Source organism: Triturus cristatus, chromosome 11 (assembly GCF_964204655.1).
Source record: "Triturus cristatus chromosome 11, aTriCri1.1, whole genome shotgun sequence".
In the NCBI taxonomy this organism is placed as follows: domain Eukaryota; kingdom Metazoa; phylum Chordata; class Amphibia; order Caudata; family Salamandridae; genus Triturus; species Triturus cristatus.
The window spans coordinates 575,783,279-575,804,454 of record NC_140594.1 but is presented as its reverse complement, the minus strand read 5'-3'; the positions used below and the strand labels follow the sequence as shown (position 1 = coordinate 575,804,454).

The 21,176-nt window shown below is 47.2% G+C and overlaps 1 protein-coding gene across 3 annotated transcripts in view; it reads left to right on the top strand.

Moving 5' to 3' along the window:
* PIWIL2 (piwi like RNA-mediated gene silencing 2) overlaps positions 1-21,176 on the top strand; it is a 1,855,951-nt gene that overhangs the window by 1,027,118 nt on the left and 807,657 nt on the right. For all 3 annotated transcript variants that reach the window (XM_085633754.1, XM_085633756.1, XM_085633755.1), the window contains one exon: positions 9,758-9,871. In XM_085633754.1, the coding sequence (XP_085489880.1) occupies positions 9,758-9,871 (114 nt within the window). The remainder of the gene's footprint in view (positions 1-9,757; positions 9,872-21,176) is intronic.

Genomic DNA, 21,176 nt, shown 5'->3' with positions numbered 1-21,176 from the left:
CGGGGCATCGGGGAAGGTCGCACCAACTAGAAGGGAGCACAGGCAGGCATCAGAGACAGTATACGTCCCCCGGCCTGCAATGCCTACTACCCTCTTTCGGGAGGACCCCAATCAGTTCCCCATGCAGCTTACCTCAAGGAGTGGGGGAAAGGGGTTGTAGTTCCTTGGACACCAATGTACTCAAGGAAGTGAAATCGTTAAGTGATAGGAGTGACCGGTACGGGTGCGGGTCCAGTCGTGTCGTCCTCCACTGAAGTCTTTCCTAGCCGGTACGCTGTTCAATTCACAGCGTGCATCTAGGATTCCGAGTTTCCTCAAAACGAGTCAACGCTGTTATCGGCACAGCGTGAAATGTGCAGCTCTACTGCCGGAGGGTTTGGAAAGCTGTACTACGCGTTTTCAAGCACGCGTATAAGGGCCTAAGTACCTAGTAACAAAGCGAACACGCTCTGTTCTCCTAAGGGAAGTTGGTCGGAGAGGAACCAAGGGTCTCGTGCTCCCGAGGAGCCCTACCTGTTCCTATCGAGATGTCGTCAAGTGTGAAGCAAGCGCCCGACCTCCGGCGGGGAAACACCTTCCGCCCGGCGCTATCCTGGACTGAACGAATTCTCTGGTAGCAGCTTGATCTCAAGGTGAATCTGGAACGTAGCTTTCACGCCCGACCTCCGGCGGGGAAGCACCGTCCGCCTGGCGTGCTGGAACGAATTAGGATTGTCAAGCCCCGCTTCCTGGACTGGGCGGGGCTTAAATAGCTGCCCAATCAGCAAACGCGCGGTTTCCCAAGCCGCGAGCTCGCGAAACGGGGCGCTGTGGGAAATGTAGTTTTGTAACCGGTTGTCCGACAGCCGCGAGAAATACAGGCCATGACAGACGGCACCTAACAGCTCTTCAGTGCCTTTTCTGATTTAGTTTGGTGAATCTGAAGTTCTGGTGTCAGGGGCCCCTTGAATAGTCAGGGGGTCCCCCTAAATGCCTAATTTAGGGGCGTTAGGGGAGTGTGGAGTGGTAGCAAATGGGCTACTTAGCCTTGGGGTCACTGTACCCCCTATACGTTCACTTCCTGTGGGAAGTAGGCATAACCCTATCCCAGTGCACCTAATTCTGCCATCACCAAGATGGCAGAATTTACCTAGAGTGGGGCACATCAGGCAGCTAACCTTAGGGGTGTGTCTGACCTGGGTATGCGCCACGCTTCCTTGCATAACTAATTTCCTGGCTGTCCTGGTGCCAAATGGACCTCTGGGCAGTGGGTGGCTCTCCCAGGTCTGGGGGATACCGGAGTATCATATCAAGGGTGGCAGAGGCTTTGAAACCTCTGGCCTTGGTATGCTGATTTACTAACCATCCTGCTGGAGGAGGTGTAAACACCTCCTGCCAGAGCAGGCAGTGTTCCTGACCTCTGAGAGCAGGGCTCTCACCTCATATTTATTTATTTCTATGTTTTGTAGAGCGCCTGAATCACCCCCGAAGGGGTATCTCAGCGCTGTGGACTTGCAACAGTTGGCCGAAGGAAGGAATAAATTAGAAGAAAACAGTTTTGAGGAGACTTCTAAATTAAAGGTGGTCAGGGCATTGTCTCAGATGGGTGGGGAGCTGGTTCCAATAGAGAGGGGCAAGGTGAGAGAAAGCTTACCACCTATCCTTGATTTCTTAAACTGAGGAACAAGGAGAAGAAATGTAGTTCCTGAATGAAGAGACCTTAGGAATATAGTGATTGAGTTTCCTTGCAAGGTAAGAAGTAGGACCCTTGCCATACACTGCCTTGTGGAGGGTGCAACAGATTTGAAACTTAATTCGCTTGCGCACCGGGAGCCAGTGAAGCAGTTGAAGAAGTGGCAGGGAAGCCGTTCTTGGTGGGGAATTCAAGACAAGGCGCCCGCGGTGTTCTGGACTACCTGCAGTCTACACAACGAGGACTTATTGGCTGAGACCAGGAGAGCGTTACAGTAGTCTAGGCGGCTTAGTACCAATGCCTGAATTAGATTTTTGCGTGTGGACTCCGGGAGGAAAGGTAAGACTCGCCGTAACAAACCAAGCACATGGAAACAGGAGCCGGCAGTAGAGGCCGCATGTTCTTTTATAGTCAGTGCCTGGTCTAGGCGTACGCCAAGGTTCGAGGCATGTGGGCTGCTGAATTCATATCTGTGCATAGATCGCCGCCTAGTGTTGGGTCCGGATGTTTGCACGTTGTTGTCCTGGAAGAGTCTTCGAAGTATCCTGGGATAGGTGACTCCTTCCCTGGACTACAGTGCGCATGGGCATCCTCTCCATCCTCAGATTGTTTTTTTCCGCCATTGGGTTCGGATGTGTTATCTTGACTCAAGTTAGGAAAACCTGTTTTCAGGCCAAAAGGCCTTTAGCTCGCGTCGGTACTGTTCTCGATCGGTATCGATAGTATCTTTGTTAGTTTACTAACTTCTAGAACAAACTTTCGCATCTTACCCGACCGTCGATTCGACAGCAGCGATGGAATCGAGGACACCATTCAAGAGGTGTCCGGTATGCAATGCGAAATACCCCCACGTCGACGTCCATCCTGTGTGCAACAAATGCCTTTCACCGGATCACGACGAATCTACATGCATGGCCTGTGCCAGATTTCGATCCAAGAAGACTCTACGGAATCGACGAGCGGCGAGACTCGAGGCGCAGCAAGCGGCACCGGCCCCGGCCGACATCTTCAACGCCGAGACCGAAGATGTCGAAGAAGTGGAGAACCTACCCTCCAGTCCCGTTTCCGAACATGACTCCGGATCGGAAGACGTCGACGAAACACTCTTTCACAGAGATGAAGACGACACCGAGGTAGGAGACTACAATGAGGCCTTAGGGGCCGAAGAGAGTAGCTCCGGTGACGAGCAAGGCCTACCCGTTCAGACTGAAGAAAGCCCAGTGCAACAGTCTATGGCTCCGGTCGAGGGATCGCCTTCGGGCCTTACCCAAGACCTATCCCGCAGTTCTTTGGCCCCGCCCTCGGGCCCGGCCTCGGACATTCAGCGGCAGCCATTAATGCCCATAATGGCTGGTTTCCCTTCTTTAAAACCGAAACCGAAAGCTGTATTGGTTCACTTGAAACCGAAAGTGGCGCTGGTCGGATCGAGGCCCTCCACACCTTCGACGCCAGCAAAACACATCGGCACCGAGCGCACCAAACGAGACTTCGGTGCCGAAATCGAAGCGGCCGACGTCGGAGTCGACAAAAGGAAGAAGGCCTTCGGTACCACCAAACCTGCTCTGCTCCCGGGACCGACGCAATCGACTCCGACCCCAAAGGTCAAACAGCCTGCTGCGTCTCACACCGCTTCCACGGCGACATCTAAGCCACAATCATCGAAGAAGTCGACGGCCGCTCCCGCCCCTCGACTCGATGACCCACCGGCGCCGAAAAAATCCACGACCGCCTCCACAGAACCGGTCGGTGCGAAAGACTCGAGGGCGCTCCAGACGCAACCCATTGCTGCGCAAAGCACCAAAAAGAAAATGGTCCTCCAGGACACGTCGGGCTCCGAGCCAATTAAAGCTCCAGCAGCCTCTTCGACACCAGCCAACATTACTTTTGGCCTGCCACCATCCACGGCCCCGAAAATGTTCCAAATCAGGACACGGGTGACCCATACCACGATCACGCCTGCCGAACACTCTGCGGACACGTCTCCATCGCATATAATCGACGCCGACACCGGCAGGATGATTATCCACAAACGGAAAATAACTTCGGAGCCGGCTTTGGACTCCTTCAGGATTCCACTCAAAAGAAAGCTGCCTGTGGCTTCAGAACCAGTTCTTTACGAACCTTTCCACTCACCCTACCAGGATCCACAATCCTTCTCTCCCACACACTCCGACACGGATGCGTTGGGGGACTACATGGGTGACCAAGTCCCCTACCCCGGAGACATGGACCCTGACGGTCAACAGGACCCTGATCAAACTTGGGATGACCCTGTGGACCCAGGTGCACCTATGGATGCACAAGACCCGCAACTCTATGGAGCAAAAACATCTCCCACAGAGGACACGGCAGCGTTCAACGCTCTAATTGAACGTGCTGCGGCCAATCATGGGGTGCAACTTCACTCGGACACCGTCGAGGACGACTTTCTTATGGATACTTTTGCATCCTCAGAAAGAAATATAAAAACTCTACCCATGTTGAAGGGTGTCCTCAAACCAGCAAAGGACATCTTCAAGGAACCCACCAGGGCAAGAGTGATAAACCCCAGGATCGACAAAAAATACAGATCAGCGCCTGGGGACCCTACTTACATCAGAGGCCAATTACCTCTGGATTCCATTGTCGTTGCGAATGCTCGCAAGAGGGCACACTCACAAACAACAGGTGACGCTCCTCCCCCGGACAAAGAGTCCAAGGTGTTAGAAACCTCTGGCAAACGGGTTGCCGCCCAGGCAGCCAACATATGGCGCATTGCCAATACTCAAGCACTCCTCGCTCGCTACGATTGAGCGCACTACGACACATTAGAGCAGCTAATCCAACATCTCCCTGACCAATTCAGAGAAGGTGCAGAGATCCTCATCAGGGAGGGACAGCTCCTCACAAACGCATCCATCAAGTGCGCGCTGGATGCCGCAGACACAGCTGCCAGGGCCATAAACACTAGCGTCATGCTGCGACGACATGCCTGGTTACGAATCTCCGGATTCAAACCTGAGGTGCAAAACAACGTACTCAACCAGCCTGTCAACCCCGACTATTTATTCGGCCCGGAGGTTGACACTACCCTAGAGAAAATGAAGAAGGACACGGACACTGCAAAGTCCATGGGGGCTCTCCAGACTCAGTCCTTTCGGAGCGGCTCCTTTCGTCGCCCCGGAAATAGAGGAGCAGGTAGAGGACAGGGGTCACAGCAAACATACAACAAGGGCAACACACAAACCACCTACGATAAAAACACCCTGGGTGGATATCGTGGCTCCAGTACAAAGGGCAGAGGACGCGGTTACGGCAACACCAGGTCCTCCCCCAAGAACAAGCAGTGACGCCCTCTCCCTTCCTCCCGACCACATAACACCTGTCGGGGGAAGGCTACAAAGGTTCCTGTCCACGTGGAACTCCATCACCACGGACAGGTGGGTCAAAGATATTGTCAAATACGGTTACTGTCTAGAACTAACCTCCACTCCACCCACAATACCTCCAAAAAACCGTCCTATGTCCTCAGAGCACTTAACGCTCTTACAGCAGGAGGTGCAAAGCATGCTTCTAAAAGGCGCAATAGAGGTCGTACCCGTCCACGAGCAGGGTACGGGGGTGTACTCCCTGTACTTTTTAATACCGAAGAAGGACGGGTCACTCAGACCTATATTAGACCTGAGACCCCTAAACAGATACATTCTTTGCGAGCATTTTCACATGCTCACTCTCCAGCAAGTCCTCCCGCTGCTCAAGCAGGGAGACTTTCTAGCCACACTGGACCTCAAGGATGCGTATTTCCACATACCCATTCACCCATCACACAAAAAATACCTCAGGTTCACTGTTCAAGGACAGCACTACCAATTCAGAGTCCTTCCCTTCGGCGTGACAACGGCACCAAGGGTGTTTACAAAGTGCCTAGCTACTGTGGCGGCACATCTACGGAGGCAACACATACACGTCTACCCTTACCTGGACGACTGGCTCGTTCAAGCGAAGTCAGCCCAGCTTTGTTCCTAGCCACATGTCCTGCACCATTCACCTCCTTCACAGTCTGGGGTTCTCACTAAATTACCCAAAATCCCATCTCCAGCCCGCACACGTACAACAGTACCTAGGTGCGACTATAGACGCTCTGGCGGCCACAGCTCAGCCAAATTTGGTGAGAATCAACATAATGCAAATGCTGATTTCCAAGTTCAAACCACAACACTCCCTGCCCGCGCGAGTGTTCATGCAGTTGATAGGCATGATGGCCTCCTGCATCTTCATAGTCCCACACGCGAGACTACATATGCGCCCGCTTCAGGAGTGCTTAGCACATCAGTGGAATCAGGCTCAAGGACAGTTGAAAGACCTAGTGTTGGTGAGCGGTCGGGCATACAACTCTCTGCATTGGTGGAATCCACAAAACCTTTGCAAGGGCCGACCGTTCCAAGAGCCTGTCCCACAGATAATACTAACGGCGGACGCGTCTCTCCAGGGATGGGGAGCTCATGTACTCCATTACACAGTGCAGGGACTATGGACACAACAACAAAAGAAGATGCACATCAACCTTCTAGAGCTGATGGCAATCTTCCTCGCTATGAAAGCATTCAAAGTACACTTGTGCAACAAAGTCGTGTTGATCCGGACGGACAACATGACTGCCATGTACTACATACAGAAGCAGGGAGGAACACACTCTCCACAGTTGTCTCATCTGGCTCAGAGCATGTGGAAGTGGGCCATTCAAAGGAACATGTTCCTCATGGCAGAACACCTCCCCGGCAAAGACAACCAGATGGCGGATCTGCTCAGCAGACACAGCCACCAGATGCACGAGTGGGAGTTACACCCATCAGTACTCCAACCGTACTTCCAGCAATGGGGTCATCCAGAGATAGACCTATTCGCGACAAGCGAAAACGCAAAATGCCAAAGCTTTGCCGCCAGGTTCCCACATCCGCAGTCGCAGGGCAATGCGATATGGATGAACTGGTCCGGCAGATTTGCGTACGCTTTTCCCCCAGCACCACTGATACCGCTGGTGGCACGCAAACTGCGTCAACACTCACTGACGCTCGTCCTGGTTGCTCCAACGTGGGCACGCCAGCCGTGGTACACCACCTTTCTCGAACTTTCCTTGGTGCCGCATCAAAGGCTGCGGATCAAACCCGAGCATTTGACGCAGAACCATGGAGAGATTCAGCACCCAGATCCGCAACAGCTGAACCTGGCAATCTGGCTCCTGAAGTCCTAGAGTTTGGCTACCTCAACCTGCCACCTGACTGTATGGACATCATTAAGGAGGCCAGGCGACCCACTACCAGAGCTTGCTATGCAGCCAAATGGAAGAGGTTCGTCATTTATTGCAATAATAATGACATTAACCCGCTAGACGCATCCATCCAAAACATTATTTGTTACCTATTACACCTATACCGATGCAATCTGGCGTACACCTCTATACGTGTCCATTTGACCGCAATATCAGCCTATCTGCAGACCAGGCAGCACCTCTCTCTATTCAGAGTGCCTGCCATCAAAGCATTCTTAGAAGGACTCAAACGAGTCATTCCACCAAGCCACCCACCGGCTCCGATGTGGAACCTCAACTTGGTCCTCACACGCCTGATGGGTCCACCCTTTGAACCTCTACACTCATGCGAGATTCAATTCCTTACCTGGAAAGTAGCTTTCCTAGTAGCGATCACTTCTTTGAGGAGAGTTAGTGAACTCCAGGCACTAACCGTTCAAGAGCCATTTATACAGGTTCACGCCAACAGGGTCGTACTACGTACCAACCCCAAATTCATGCCAAAGGTGGTATCGCAGTTCCACATGAATCAAACCATTGAACTGCCCGTTTTCTTCCAAAACCCACAAACTGTCGCAGAAAGGGCACTCCACACACTAGATGTCAAAAGGGCCCTCATGTATTATATCGACAGGACCAAACCCTTTAGGAAAACACAACAACTTTTCGTTGCCTTTGCCCCACACCACAAAGGTAACGCTATCTCCAAAGCAGGAATAGCCAGATGGATTGTTAAATGTATCCAAATTTGCTATCAAAAGGCTAAACGTACTTTAACGATTCCCCCACGAGCCCACTCAACACGTAAGTTAGGGGCCTCAATGGCTTTCCTAGGAAACATTCCTTTGCATGACATATGTAGAGCAGCCACCTGGTCCACTACACATACATTTACCAAACACTATTGTGTAGATGTGCAATCAAAACAGCAGGCAGCTGTAGGACAGGCTGTTCTCAAAACTCTTTTTCAGACCGCTGCAGCTGGCACTGGTAGCCGCCGCTAATAAGAGGGCACTGCTATATATTCTATGCACAGATATGAATTCAGCAGCCCACATGCCTCGAACTGAATATGCTACTTACCAGTATGCATCTGTTCTTGGCATGTAGGGCTGCTGACATTCATATCGCCCTCCCTCCTCCCCGGCGCCTGTAGCAGCTGCAGCTCTCAGAATTACTGTAAGCATGGTCATCACTTTCTATATCTACTCCATCACTGCCACAATGGCGAAAAACAATCTGAGGATGCCCATGCGCACTGTAGTCCAGGGGAGGAGTCACCTATCCCAGGATACTTCGAAGACTCTTCCAGGACAACAACGTGCAAACATCCGGACCCAACACTAGGCGGCGATCTATGCACAGATATGAATGTCAGTAGCCCTACATGCCAAGAACAGATGCATACTGGTAAGTAGCATATTCAATTCTTGACAACAGTCTTAGGTGCAGGGGAGTCGCCAAGATCCACCACCCACCAGTCCAGTGACCACAGCCGTGGTGCATCTCACAAGAGCATGATCTTGGTCTTCTCCTAGGGCGTCAGAAGTGCATCTGTGTTGGCAGACTGGACTGTACCAGTCAGCCAGCATGCTAGAGGATTGGAAGGGTTCAGGGGGTACCTCTAATGTACCCTCTGTGTGCATGTATTAATAAATCCTTCACTGGTTTCAGGGTGAGTTTATTAATACAAGCTGTTAGATACCAAACACCTTTGCTTTCAGTGAAGCCATCATGTCTCGTAATGACCAGTGCCCAGTTCTTCTACTTTAGATGGCTTCCCTGTTCACTTGTTCCATCTGGTGTTTGAACTAGACAGTACAGAGAGCATATCTGCACATACAGGTATGTCCTCGCATGTAATATAATGCACCCTGCCTTAGGGCGACAAGGCCTGCTGTAGGGATGACTTGCATCCATTACATGCAGGGACTTTGGCATGACTCCCAGTGAGTGTGCCATGTCATGATTTCACTCATGATTGACACCATGACACTCTGTCTGCAATGGCAGCCTGCCTGCAATTTGTGTGTGGGTCTCTTAAGGTGGCAGAAGACATGCTGTAGCCCTTATGGACCTTCTTTAGTACCCGTGCCCTAGGTACCAGGTGTGCCATTTACTAGGGACTTACAAGGGTGCTAAAGTCCATGCCAATTGGGTTACAATTAGACTTTACTTGTTATAGGGGAAAGAGCATTGGCATTGAGGTCTGGTTAGCAGATCTTGGTGCACTGTCAGAGTTGAAAACCAGCATCTAGCAGATAAAAAGGGTGTAGAAAGTGGGGGGACAACTGCAGCAAAATTCCAGTTTCCTGCACACAGGTATTTTATACACCACAGGCTGTACCAGAGACAAATCCAGGAATAACCAAGAAAAGAATTAAGAGTCCAAGGAGTACTCCCCTCCCCCCCCCCCCCCCCACACACACACACACACACAAATTGCTTTATCTAAATGTAGTACTTCCCCCACAAATCACTTCACTCGCTTATACATGGGCCATGAATGGTTGTTTCTCTCCAACCTCAATTTCCTACCTGTAGAGACTGGCCGTCGGGCAATACCACCATTGCAGACCCCATCTACCCAAGATTCTAATGCGCCAGTAGTCCCACTAATTGCAAACATTGGGCTCTACAAAACAATGTAGCATAAGTCGTAGTAGAGGCAGGCAGGAATAGGGCTAAGTTTATCTAAATAATAAGAATAACTTATTCTCATTTTGCCTTCAACATGATTGCTTTTATGGATTAGCTAGTAACTTAAACCTCTTTGCTTTTTATGTTTTTTTATTTAGGCTAATGGAAGAATTCTTCCAGCTGAAAAGATCAACCTGAGAAATAATTCTTACCCAACCACAGAGGAACTCAATTGGACTAGGGAGGTGACCCGTGAGGCGTCCATTTCTTCAGTAAGTTAGTACTACAGTTTACGGGTCCCCGTAACTCCAGATTTGTAGAATGCTCTTTCAATCCTTGAATAGAACAAGCCAGTTCTGTACAATGTAAATGAAAGCAATTAAAGCCCAGTCCATTTTCTAAATTTGAAGACATGGGTATGATTACTATGCAACCTGAATGGATTCTACTCCCATACTTTCAGTTCAGAAAGTATGGTGGTGTTTTTATCGCCAGAATATTTTTTTTAACTAACTTCTGGCTTTCTGCACCTATGTTGCTTATGATCATATTGATATGATGATGGCTCTTGGTTCCCATTACCTGAAAATGATCCTTCATATGTTATATTTGCAGTATCTGATAGACTTCCAGACGCAGATTCCTTACCTTTGGCTAGACCCAGGCATCAGATGCATCCGGATGTTTTTCAAGCAGTACCCCTGCGTGCCGGTTGGTGGCATTGTTCGTCTCTGTGTCAGTGGCATCTACGCCGGAAATGACATGCATGGCACAGCTGTAGGCACCACCTTGGCATGCTGATGTCCGTTCTTTCTCTGGTATTGAATCTTTCATAGTCACATGCTTGAATCGTCCCTGTTGTCATGGTGGGAGTCAATGTGATCGGGCAGTATAGGAAGAGGTACATAGCAACAATGCGAAAGGAATAGAACGTTTGTCAACCCATTTTTCTCTTTTAGAAGGACCAACTTTCAACCAATGAGGCGCCAGCCCTGAGACCAGAAACCACTGCAGATCCACCACACCTCCTCGTGTGAGGAGTCTCCCTGAGCTCTGCTCAGTTCTTCAACTTGTGAACTTTTGACCTTACTATTTCTTGTTCAGAATTCTCTGGAAAGGAAAAGGTATTGTGCTTGGCTTCATCCTTTGAGGGATCTAAGAAAAGATTATTTGGATCTTGCAGGACTTGTGGGAAAGCAAGAATATTTTCTGAGGATCCTCATAAGGACTGCCTTTACTATTTACATCCCAACCATGTCCCAAGGGATTGTAAATACTGCAGAACTTTCTCTGCTAAAACCTTAAAGGACAGAGAGGCAAGACTGCTGCTTTGGTTGCAGAAGAGGAAGTCCAGATCTCAGTCTGGCTCTGATATTGAAGAGGGTTGCTCTACCCCTGAGCGTAAAAGGAAACACAAGTCTTCCTCTTCAACTAAGGCTGATCCCGAAAGGCAAGTCAATAAAACTCCTGAAAAACCAGCCACTTCTAAACCCTCTACAAGCACTTCTCATAGGAAGGCTTCAACTTCTTCCTCAGTGCCTCATACTCCCCTCAAACCTGCTTTGGCAAAAATTTCTCCATGTCGACTGACCCATCGATGAGAGCAGCAAAATCTTCCTTGCCACCGCTGATGGCAGTCGGGTCCGCACGGACGGAGTCAACGATGATGGTGACGGCGGTGTCAAAGATCTTTAAAGATCGTCCAACTCCAAGAACTCAATATTATGAGTCTTTCCAAGAGCATTATGATTTTGAAGAAGACCATAACCTGCTGTCTTCAAGTGAAGATACCATAGCGGTCCCAATGTCACTGGTCACAGACCTTAGACACATGTTGAATGACTACTATAAATGATAGTTTGAAATCACGAGGAGAGTGAGGAACTAGAGTAGCTAGTTCGCTTCCCCGAGGGATATGTAGTGATCAAAATGAGCTAGCTACTTTGATTATGTACGTGTTATATGGGTCTGTTTGGGAAAAACCAATTGTTTTTTTATGAAGGCCCTCACCCACCAACCTGGTTGGTGGCATGCTTCATCATCGGGCCCCACCCGAGGCACCGAGTGTGCCTCAGGTGTGCTTCGACGCCTGGTTACAGCGGAGCAGGTTGTGTTAGGTGAGTGTGCATTGAAGGTATTTTGAGTGGGGTTTTAAAATACTGTCCTAGAGGTCCCAAAAGATTACTTTATTAGTGGGCCCTGGACAGGGTTAAAAACAAGGCTTATGGACGTGGTTGGAGAGACTTATGGTCTCCCACGTCCAGTGTGGTCAACTAGTTTCAGCCAGGCCTTTTTTTGTTAAATTGGCTTTCGTCAGGACCTATGTGTGAGGGGGTGGATCAAGGGACTCGCATGTTGTCAGTGCCTTTATGTGAAGCACACGCTAAGGTGCTATAATTGTGAGAGGGGGTTTTCATCTCAGTTTGTACCTGAAAAGAAAAAAAGGACGGGACAAACACATAGACATATAGAATTTGTAACACGTAGATTTAGAGGCACACAATGAGTGATGGCAAGGCCATGGTGCCTAATATGTTGGCGAGTCAATCGACAGTGAATTACGGAAGTGTCTGTTTGAGTGGCAAAGGCCGGATAGTAATACTATGCGTTAGAGGTTCTAGTACCTGTAAGCGAGGCAAGCAAAATTGCTATGGTGACCAAGGTAAAGGCATTTCCTATTAAAAAAGGAGAAAGCTTACTTCCTAACTTCAGAGGACAAACTTCTTGAGTCTCTGGCGGAGATCCGAGACTCCTATGCACTCTGGGGGGTGGAGGGAGAGGGGAGTTAAGGAAAGAGAAGCTTGCTGCCAGCAGTAAGGAATGCACACTCAGGAGTAGCCGATGGTTATGTCCTGGTGGCGGTACCGCGAGCGAGCTAGGACTTTCCCACTTACTTGGCGCTGTCTCTGGATCCTCTGAATCACCTGTTGTGTCCGGCCAGGAGCTCCGTGGATGCGGAAACCGCGTGCCGGTGTGGTTTAAATATGCAGTGAAGCGCCGCAGCTGGTGATCGTTTGGGCGGAGCGTGGCTCCCGTGTGAGTAGCGTCAAAGCCTAGCGTCTGTGGGAATAAGAAAAATAAACACAGAAGACATAACTCCTGTTGCCTGTGTTCTGTGCCTGTGGTTGCTAAATGGTGGTATTTTGCAAGGAACCAGGTGGGCAAAGTGTAAAGAGTATGTTAGCGTGGTGTTGCTAGGAATGGCACGTAGTGGTGCTGACAATCAGCGGGAGATTTTGTTTCCCAGGTTTGTGACATTTGTAAGGTGGGCTGCTCGTTGGCTGCTTAATGAATGTGGCAGTAAAGGGTCAAGCGTGGGGTACTACCGAATGCTAATGAGTGTAACAATAAAATGTATCTCATGAAGACCGGGTATATCCAAAGCGTGAGGTACTACCCAATGTTAATGAGTGTGACAGTAAAATGTATCTCATGAGGACCGGGTGTATCCAAAGTACATGTGCTGTCCTGGGTTATTGTGGGGGTGCCAGGGCTGTAAGCGCGTGTGATATCACTGGTAGTTATAACGGTGGGGAGGAGCTGTAACCTGACTAGTGTGGCCATCTGATACGTCGCTAAAAAGCGCGAATGGCGGTATGTCGTGCATTGCACAATTGTATAGCGTTTTGAGGGTCATGTGGTGGTGCCAACTTGGGGTTGCAGTTGGGCATGATCTATTCGGTTATACAGAGGTAATTGTGTACAAAGGGAGTCAGCGACTGAGGCTGTTCCACGGTATGCTGTCGTTCAGCCCATGGGTGTGGGTTGAAAGTCTGTAAATCCAGCGTTGCTCCTTTGTGAGGAGTGTCTTTTCGTTGTTGGTCTGGTGGACAGGAATTTGTTCAATGTCCGTCCATTGCAAATCATTGGGCGTGTGCCCTTCTTGTAGGTAGTGGTCCATGAGTCTACTGTTGGTCTTTTTGCAACGGATCGTGCTCCTGTGCTCCACAATCCTGGTCTGCACTTTTCTTGTGGTCATCCCAATGTATCTGAGTTTGCAGGGACGCTCTCTATAAGGTATATCAGGTTCGTAGAGTTACAGTTAGTGTGTTTCAGTTGGCGCCATGTTTTGCCAGGCTCCAGGTCAAGGGTTTTGCTATGTCCTGTGAGGTGGCAGACGCTGCAGTCACCGCAGGGGTAGTGCCCGATCACATTGGGTAGGCCCCATGCTGTGTGTAGCGTGTTTTTTGGCGGAGGTGTAGTAACCCTAGGGCGGGTTGACACTAGTTGGTCTTTCAAGGTGCTAGATTTCTTGTATGCAAATAATGGTTGTGTCCAATTTCTGTTGCCGGTGTTAAGGATTCTCCAATTTTTGCAGATTATTTTGGCCAAATGGTTGGATATACCGTTGTATGTTGTGACACAAGTTAGAGGTGTTGTTGTCTCTGGTCGTTTGATTTCAAGAGTGCATCTCGGTTCTGGTTCCTAGCGCATTTCCTAGTGGTCTCAATTATTTTCTTAGGGTATCCTCGTTCTTGAAGTTTTGAAACTAGGTCAGCTGATTGCTTGTGATAGTCAGCAGGGGAACTGCAGTTGCGTCTGATGCGCAAGAACCGTCCGAGTGGGAGATTGTCCCTGAGGGGTCGTGGGTGAAAGCTCTCCAATTGGAGCAAATAATTTCTTGACGTGGGCTTGTAATATGTGGAGGTTATCAGTGTGCCTTCCTTAGCCTCTATCATGAGATCAAGGGACGGTAGTCTCTCCTTGCTGGCTGTGCTGGTGAATCGTCGGAACGGGTCTCTTTTATTAAGCCATTCGAGAAAGCAGTTTAATGAGTCTTGTGTACCAGTCCATATCATTAGGATGTCGTCGATGTAGCGACGCCTTAAACCTATGGTGTCTTTGTAGGGGTTGGTGGCTGAGAGGATGTGTGTTAGTTCAAAGTGGTATACGTAGAGCCCCGCCACGCTTGGTGCGAAAACACTGCCCATCGAGGTACCGTTAATTTGTAGATAGTAGGTGCCCTCAAACTTAAAGTAGTTTTTTTAAGGGCCATTGTGGCACATTCTAGGATGAATTCTCTTGGGGTAGAGTGTTCCCAGGGAGATCTGGTTAGCATCTCATCAAACACTTTCAGGGTGGCATCTTGGGGGAGGCTCATGTATAAGCTCTCAATTTCTAATCCCACTAATAGTTGGGTAGAGGGGTCAAAGCTCTTATCCCCAATTAGGGATAGCAGGTGTTTGGTGTCCTTGATATAGGTTGAAGCTTCCTGTACCAAAGGGTTAAGGAAGAAGTCACAGAACCTGGAGAGTGGCTCCAGTAGTGAGTTGATGCCGGACACAATGGGGCGTCCTGGTGGCGGTCTGGCTTCCTTATGAATTTTCGTGACCGTATAGAAGTAGGGGACTTTTTGGTTTTTCTTGCAAAGATAGGTTGCCTCATGTTTGGAGATGTGGTTGTGGTTCTCAGCTTTTAGGACCAAATTAGTTATTGCTGTCTGTAGGGCTTCAGTGGGGTATTGTGTGAGGCGTTTATAGTTGCATGTGTCATCAAGGAGTCTGTAAAAATGGTTATGAGGCCAGGAGAGCACTCCTTGATAGTCTGATTTTCTAATTAAACTGGAAATTTTGCTACGTGGTGCTGCAGTTATGTAGAAGTTTGTCCCCTTCTACCAATGAAGTAGAATTAATGACAGGGTGAGAGCCTGTATACAGCTGCGCACTGTTCACAAAGTGTCTAAACCAACACTATCAATTCTTTAGATGAGTTGTACTTTTATTTATCAAAGTTACAACTGACTCATTTTGCAAAAGCAAACGCATATATGCAATATGACATTATTTACAATAAAGCTTGTCAATAAAGTTTTAACAAATTGAAAATTAACAATAATTGTTGTTCATTGTGCTTTCAAGAACATGTGAACAATAATGTATCACATTAACAGATTGATAACAACATGTGTGCAAATGCCCAATATGCATTTCGGAACCAGCCGGTTCCTTCATCAGGGGCCAATCTGGAATAAAAACGAACAGATACAAATAAATGTAGGGTAAATGGCTCAATCTCATGTTTATAATGATGGAGATACTGATGAAATGTGTGGTACCTGTGTGATAGTTCTATGAGGTGCACTAGGGAAACAAAAAATAAAAAGAAGGAACGTCAAATGGACGTGCTGCGTGTAATTGTCAAGAGGGTTTAGTGTGACAAGGGAAAGAAAATCCCACGCTTACCTGAAAAGCTGAGAAACGCTAATTGCTGAAAGAAGAAGAAAAGAAAAAACCGAAATGTGGGACTCTGAAACAACTGAGTCTAACCATGCTCAATATACACAAAATATATAAAATGATATGCAAAAAAGGGATACAAGACTGCTGTATCTTACCTCAATGTAGAGAGGTAGATCAAATACTGTGGAGCAAAAACGGGAGAAATAAGCAGGGGAAATAATGACAAAATATGTAAATATCGTATCGTGAGAACACAAGCGCCATCCTATTCTTACCTTGAAACAAGAAGATATCAAGAAAAACCGCAGTGCACCGCTGAAAAGAAGCGTGTGAAATGCGGAAAAATGTTTGACTATAAAGGATACGCGGTAACCCGGAAATGGATCCGGACTATAAACAGAGTGGACGGACTGGTGCTGCTATGACAGCGTAATGTCAAAAAGGACGCCATGCTGGAACAGTAAAAGAAACTGATGCGCGTTGCATGAGTCTGTGTGAAACGTGGTATCTGTATATAAAAAAGTGTTGCGAAGAGTTAAGAAATCAAGCAAGAAAATAAACCAAGGAATTAATGGTAGAAAAATGCTGAAAGCAATAATATAATAAACCAAGTGAAAAGACCAGTATCGGATAATGTGCAAGAAAAGAATAATCAAAAGATAAAATAAACGGAAGACTCAGAAATAACTTGGGAGAACCAAAGTATGCAATGAATGAAAAAGGGTCAATGCAACAAGGAGACTGTAAAACAATAAAGGGGGAGTTTGTATGTAAAGAAAGAGAGAATACTGACCAAGGATAATTTTTAAGGTAATAGATGGGATCTCCCCGGTACAAGACGCGGTGGATGGTATAAGTCAAAGTGAAAATAAAGAAAAAATTAAAATAGAGAGAAAAGGACATATATGTGCAAGATTGGTATACAATGATAATGTTGGTGAGTATGAAAGGTAGGCAGGATCCCAGTGGATGTGATGTAAGGAGTCTCAGATGAACATCCAGATCACCACACTATTTGTTGCATTCATCTGAGACTCCTTACATCACATCCACTGGGATCCTGCCTACCTTTCATACTCACCAACATTATCATTGTATACCAATCTTGCACATATATGTCCTTTTCTCTCTATTTTAATTTTTTCTTTATTTTCACTTTGACTTATACCATCCAGCGCGTCTTGTACCGGGGAGATCCCATCTATTACCTTAAAAATTATCCTTGGTCAGTATTCTCTCTTTCTTTACATACAAACTCCCCCTTTATTATTTTACAGTCTCCTTGTTGCATTGACCCTTTTTCATTCATTGCATACTTTGGTTCTCCCAAGTTATTTCTGAGTCTTCCGTTTATTTTATCTTTTGATTATTCTTTTCTTGCACATTATCCGATACTGGTCTTTTCACTTGGTTTATTATATTATTGCTTTCAGCATTTTTCTACCATTAATTCCTTGGTTTATTTTCTTGCTTGATTTCTTAACTCTTCGCAACACTTTTTTATATACAGATACCACGTTTCACACAGACTCATGCAACGCGCATCCGTTTCTTTTACTGTTCCAGCATGGCGTCCTTTTTGACATTACGCTGTCATAGCAGCACCAGTCCGTCCACTCTGTTTATAGTCCGGATCCATTTCCGGGTTACCGCGTATCCTTTATAGTCAAACATTTTTCTGCATTTCACACGCTTCTTTTCAGCGGTGCACTGCGGTTTTTCTTGATATCTTCTTGTTTCAAGGTAAGAATAGGATGGCGCTTGTGTTCTCACGATACGATATTTACATATTTTGTCATTATTTCCCCTGCTTATTTCTCCCGTTTTTGCTCCACAGTATTTGATCTACCTCTCTACATTGAGGTAAGATACATCAGTCTTGTATCCCTTTTTTGCATATCATTTTATATATTTTGTGTATATTGAGCATGGTTAGACTCAGTTGTTTCAGAGTCCCACATTTCGGTTTGTTCTTTTCTTCTTCTTTCAGCAATTAGCGTTTTTCAGCTTTTCAGGTAAGCGTGGGATTTTCTTTCCCTTGTCACACTAAACCCTCTTGACAATTACACGCAGCACGTCCATTTGACGTTCCTTCTTTTTATTTTTTGTTTCCCTAGTGCACCTCATAGAACTATCACACAGGTAACACACATTTCATCAGTATCTCCATCATTATAAACATGAGATTGAGCCATTTACCCTACATTTATTTGTATCTGTTCGTTTTTATTCCAGATTGGCCCCTGATGAAGGAACCGGCTGGTTCCGAAATGCATTGGGCATTTGCACACATGTTGTTATCAATCTGTTAATGTGATACATTATTGTTCACATGTTCTTGAAAGCACAATGAACATCAATTCTTGTTAATTTTCAATTTGTTAAAACTTTATTGACAAGCTTTATTGTAAATAATGTCATATTGCATATATTCGTTTGCTTTTGCAAAATGAGTCAGTTGTAACTTTGATAAATAAAAGTACAACTCATCTAAAGAATTGATAGTGTTGGTTTAGACACTTTGTGAACAGTGCGCAGCTGTATCAAGGATTCTGTGGCATTCGGCAGTGTAATCCTGTTTGTTCTGGATCACTATTCCTCCACCCTTGTCAGCGGGCTTGATTGTGAAATTAGGGTTATCCTGGAGGTTCCGTAGGGCTTCTCTTTCTTGTTTGGAGAGGTTGTTGAAGGTCTCAGGTTGTTTGATTTTCTCTACTTCATTGTAGACTGCTTGCTCAAAGGTTATTTCAACCGGTATGCTGGAAGGTGGGGGTATGAAAGTAGATTTTGGTCTGATGCCAGCTTCGTTAGTGTCTTCCGTGTTGTCAGAAGGTTGCTGTTTCTCAAAGAAAGCTTTGAGCTTTAGTTTTCTGAAAAAGTCAGCTAGTTCCATGTGGAGGTGGAATTTGTCTACTCATTTAGTAGGGACGAAGGAAAGTCCTTTGTTCAATACCTTCTCTTCCATCATGGTTAGTGGTGAAGAGGATAGGTTGAAGACAAGACATGGGGGTTGCTGTGGAGTAGCTAGCGGCTCCCGCTTGGTCCTGGTTGTTCTTTCTTCGTTTTGTGTCTCGTGTTTGCGCTCACTGGGCCATCTTCGTCTGACCAGTGTACCTGTTGTTGGTTCCGTCTGCGGTCCCTGGGTCATCTGCCCTGGCCTAAAAAAGGCGGTCTCTGGTGTTGTCCAAAGAAAGTTTGCGGGGCTTGATGGTATATTGGAGGCCAGCCAAAATAGGGATTCTGGTGGGGATGGGCAAATGTCGGTGGTCCAAAGTTTGGGGTTGGTTGGTATTGTGTGCCCCATGGTTGTTGCCATCCTGGTGCCCGTCCTCGATTTCTTTGTTGTCTGGACGAAACTGTGCTCGAGTCACTTGATATGGAGGAGTTGTCCCCGGATGTGTCTGATTATCTGTCCTGTCTTTGTGGGGCCGTGTATTTGTCATCAGAGTATGGGTAGCTCTTGGTATAGCTGAATTTCTGCAGGTCCTTCTGGAATTTGTTAATTTTCGCCTGTGTCAGGTATTCTTTGTATTCTGTGAGTTCCTTGTTTGAATCCTCCAGTTTCTTTTTGTATGAGGTGATGGTGGTTCTGAAGTGTGTCTCAGTGGCCTGGATATCAATAATCATTGCATCTGAAAGGCGTTTGGCGGTTTTAATGATGAGCACCAGCCAGTCTCTTGTGCAGTGCCACGCTATTTGAGCCCAATCTTTCCTGAAAGTGGCATCATCCAGGAAAATTCTAGGGGCATTGGTAGAGTGGATAGGAGTCTCGGATCTCCGCCAGAGACTCATGAAGTTTGTCCTCTGAAGTTAGGAAGTAAGCTTTCTCCTTTTTTAATAGGAAATGCCTTTACCTTGGTCACCATAGCAATTTTGCTTGCCTCGCCTACAGGTACTAGCACCTCTAACCCATAGTATTACTATCCGGCCTTTGCCACTCAAACCGACACTTCCGTAATTCACTGTCGATTGACTCGCTCACATATTAGGCACCATGGCCTTGCCATCACTCATTGTGTGCTTCTAAATCTATGTGTTAAAAATTCTATACGTCTGTGTTTGTCCCGTTCTTTTTTTCTTTTCAGGTACAAACTGAGAAGAAATCCCCCTCTCACAATTATAGCACCTTAGCGTGTGCTTCACATAAAGGCACTGACAACACGCGAGTCCCTTGATCCACACCCTCACACATAGGTCCTGAGGAAAGCTAGTTTAACAAAAAAGGCCTGGCTGAAACTAGTTGACCACACTGGACGTGGGAGACCATAAGTCTCTCCAACCACGTTCATAAGCCTTGTTTTTAACCCTGCCCAGGTCCCACTAATAAAGTAATCTTTTGGGACCTCTAGGACAGTATTTTAAAACCCCACCCAAAACACCTTCACTGCACACTCACCTAACACAACCTGCTCCGCTGTAACCAGGCGTCGAAGCACACCTGAGGCACACTCGGTGCCTCAGGTGGGGCCCGATGATGAAGCATGCCACCAACTAGGTTGGTGGGTGAGGGCCTTCATAAAAAACCAATCGTTTTTTCCCAAACCGACACATACAACACGTACATAATCAAAGTAGCTAGCTCATTTTGATCACTACATACTATAAATGATTTCCAGAAGCTCATGCTCCTGTCCCTCGCACTCCAAGCCAACAAGAAGGGCGGCAGAGTACACCTCCTCTTGAAGTTTTGGAGTCTCCCCCGGCACAACAGGGAGTCCTAGCTTCTAGGGTAATAGCCATTAGGGAGGATTGCATCGAAAGTTATTTGGAGGACCAACCAGAGGAAGGAGAGTTGGTGCACCATGTAGTTCCTGCGGGCGCAGAATGTGACGATTATTTCGTGCCATCCTCACCATCTCTGTCACTTTCCACAGCTAACTCTCCACCAGAGGACAGCGGGGGTTTCCACGAACTGTTGGAGCGAGCCTCAAAGAGATTTGATCTGCCTCTCCCTGTGAAACAAGCAGAATGTTTTCATTATGAGTTTAAAGATTCCACTAGGGAGTCTGTAAGGGCCATCCCTATGGTGAATTATATTTGAGTAGATGGACTAAAGCCTATGAAAACTCCAGCTTCAGTACCCACAGCGAAGATGGACAAGAAATATAAAGCTTCAGAGTCTTCTCTGGCATGTCTTATTGGGCACCCGAGACCAGAGTTGGTGGTCATGCAAGCAGCCCAAAGACGCTCCAGAAATCCTGCTGCTCCATGCTCCGCTCCTCCCAATAGGGATGGTAGAAGGATGGATGGTACAGGGAAGCGATTTGCTGTGATGGCGGACACTTCCATCAAGTAGTCAAACGCATTAGCCATCTTAGGACGTTATGACCGCCAAATGTGGTCCGGCTTGACACATTCCTGGACCATTTCCTCGATGATAAATAAAGAAGAGGATACA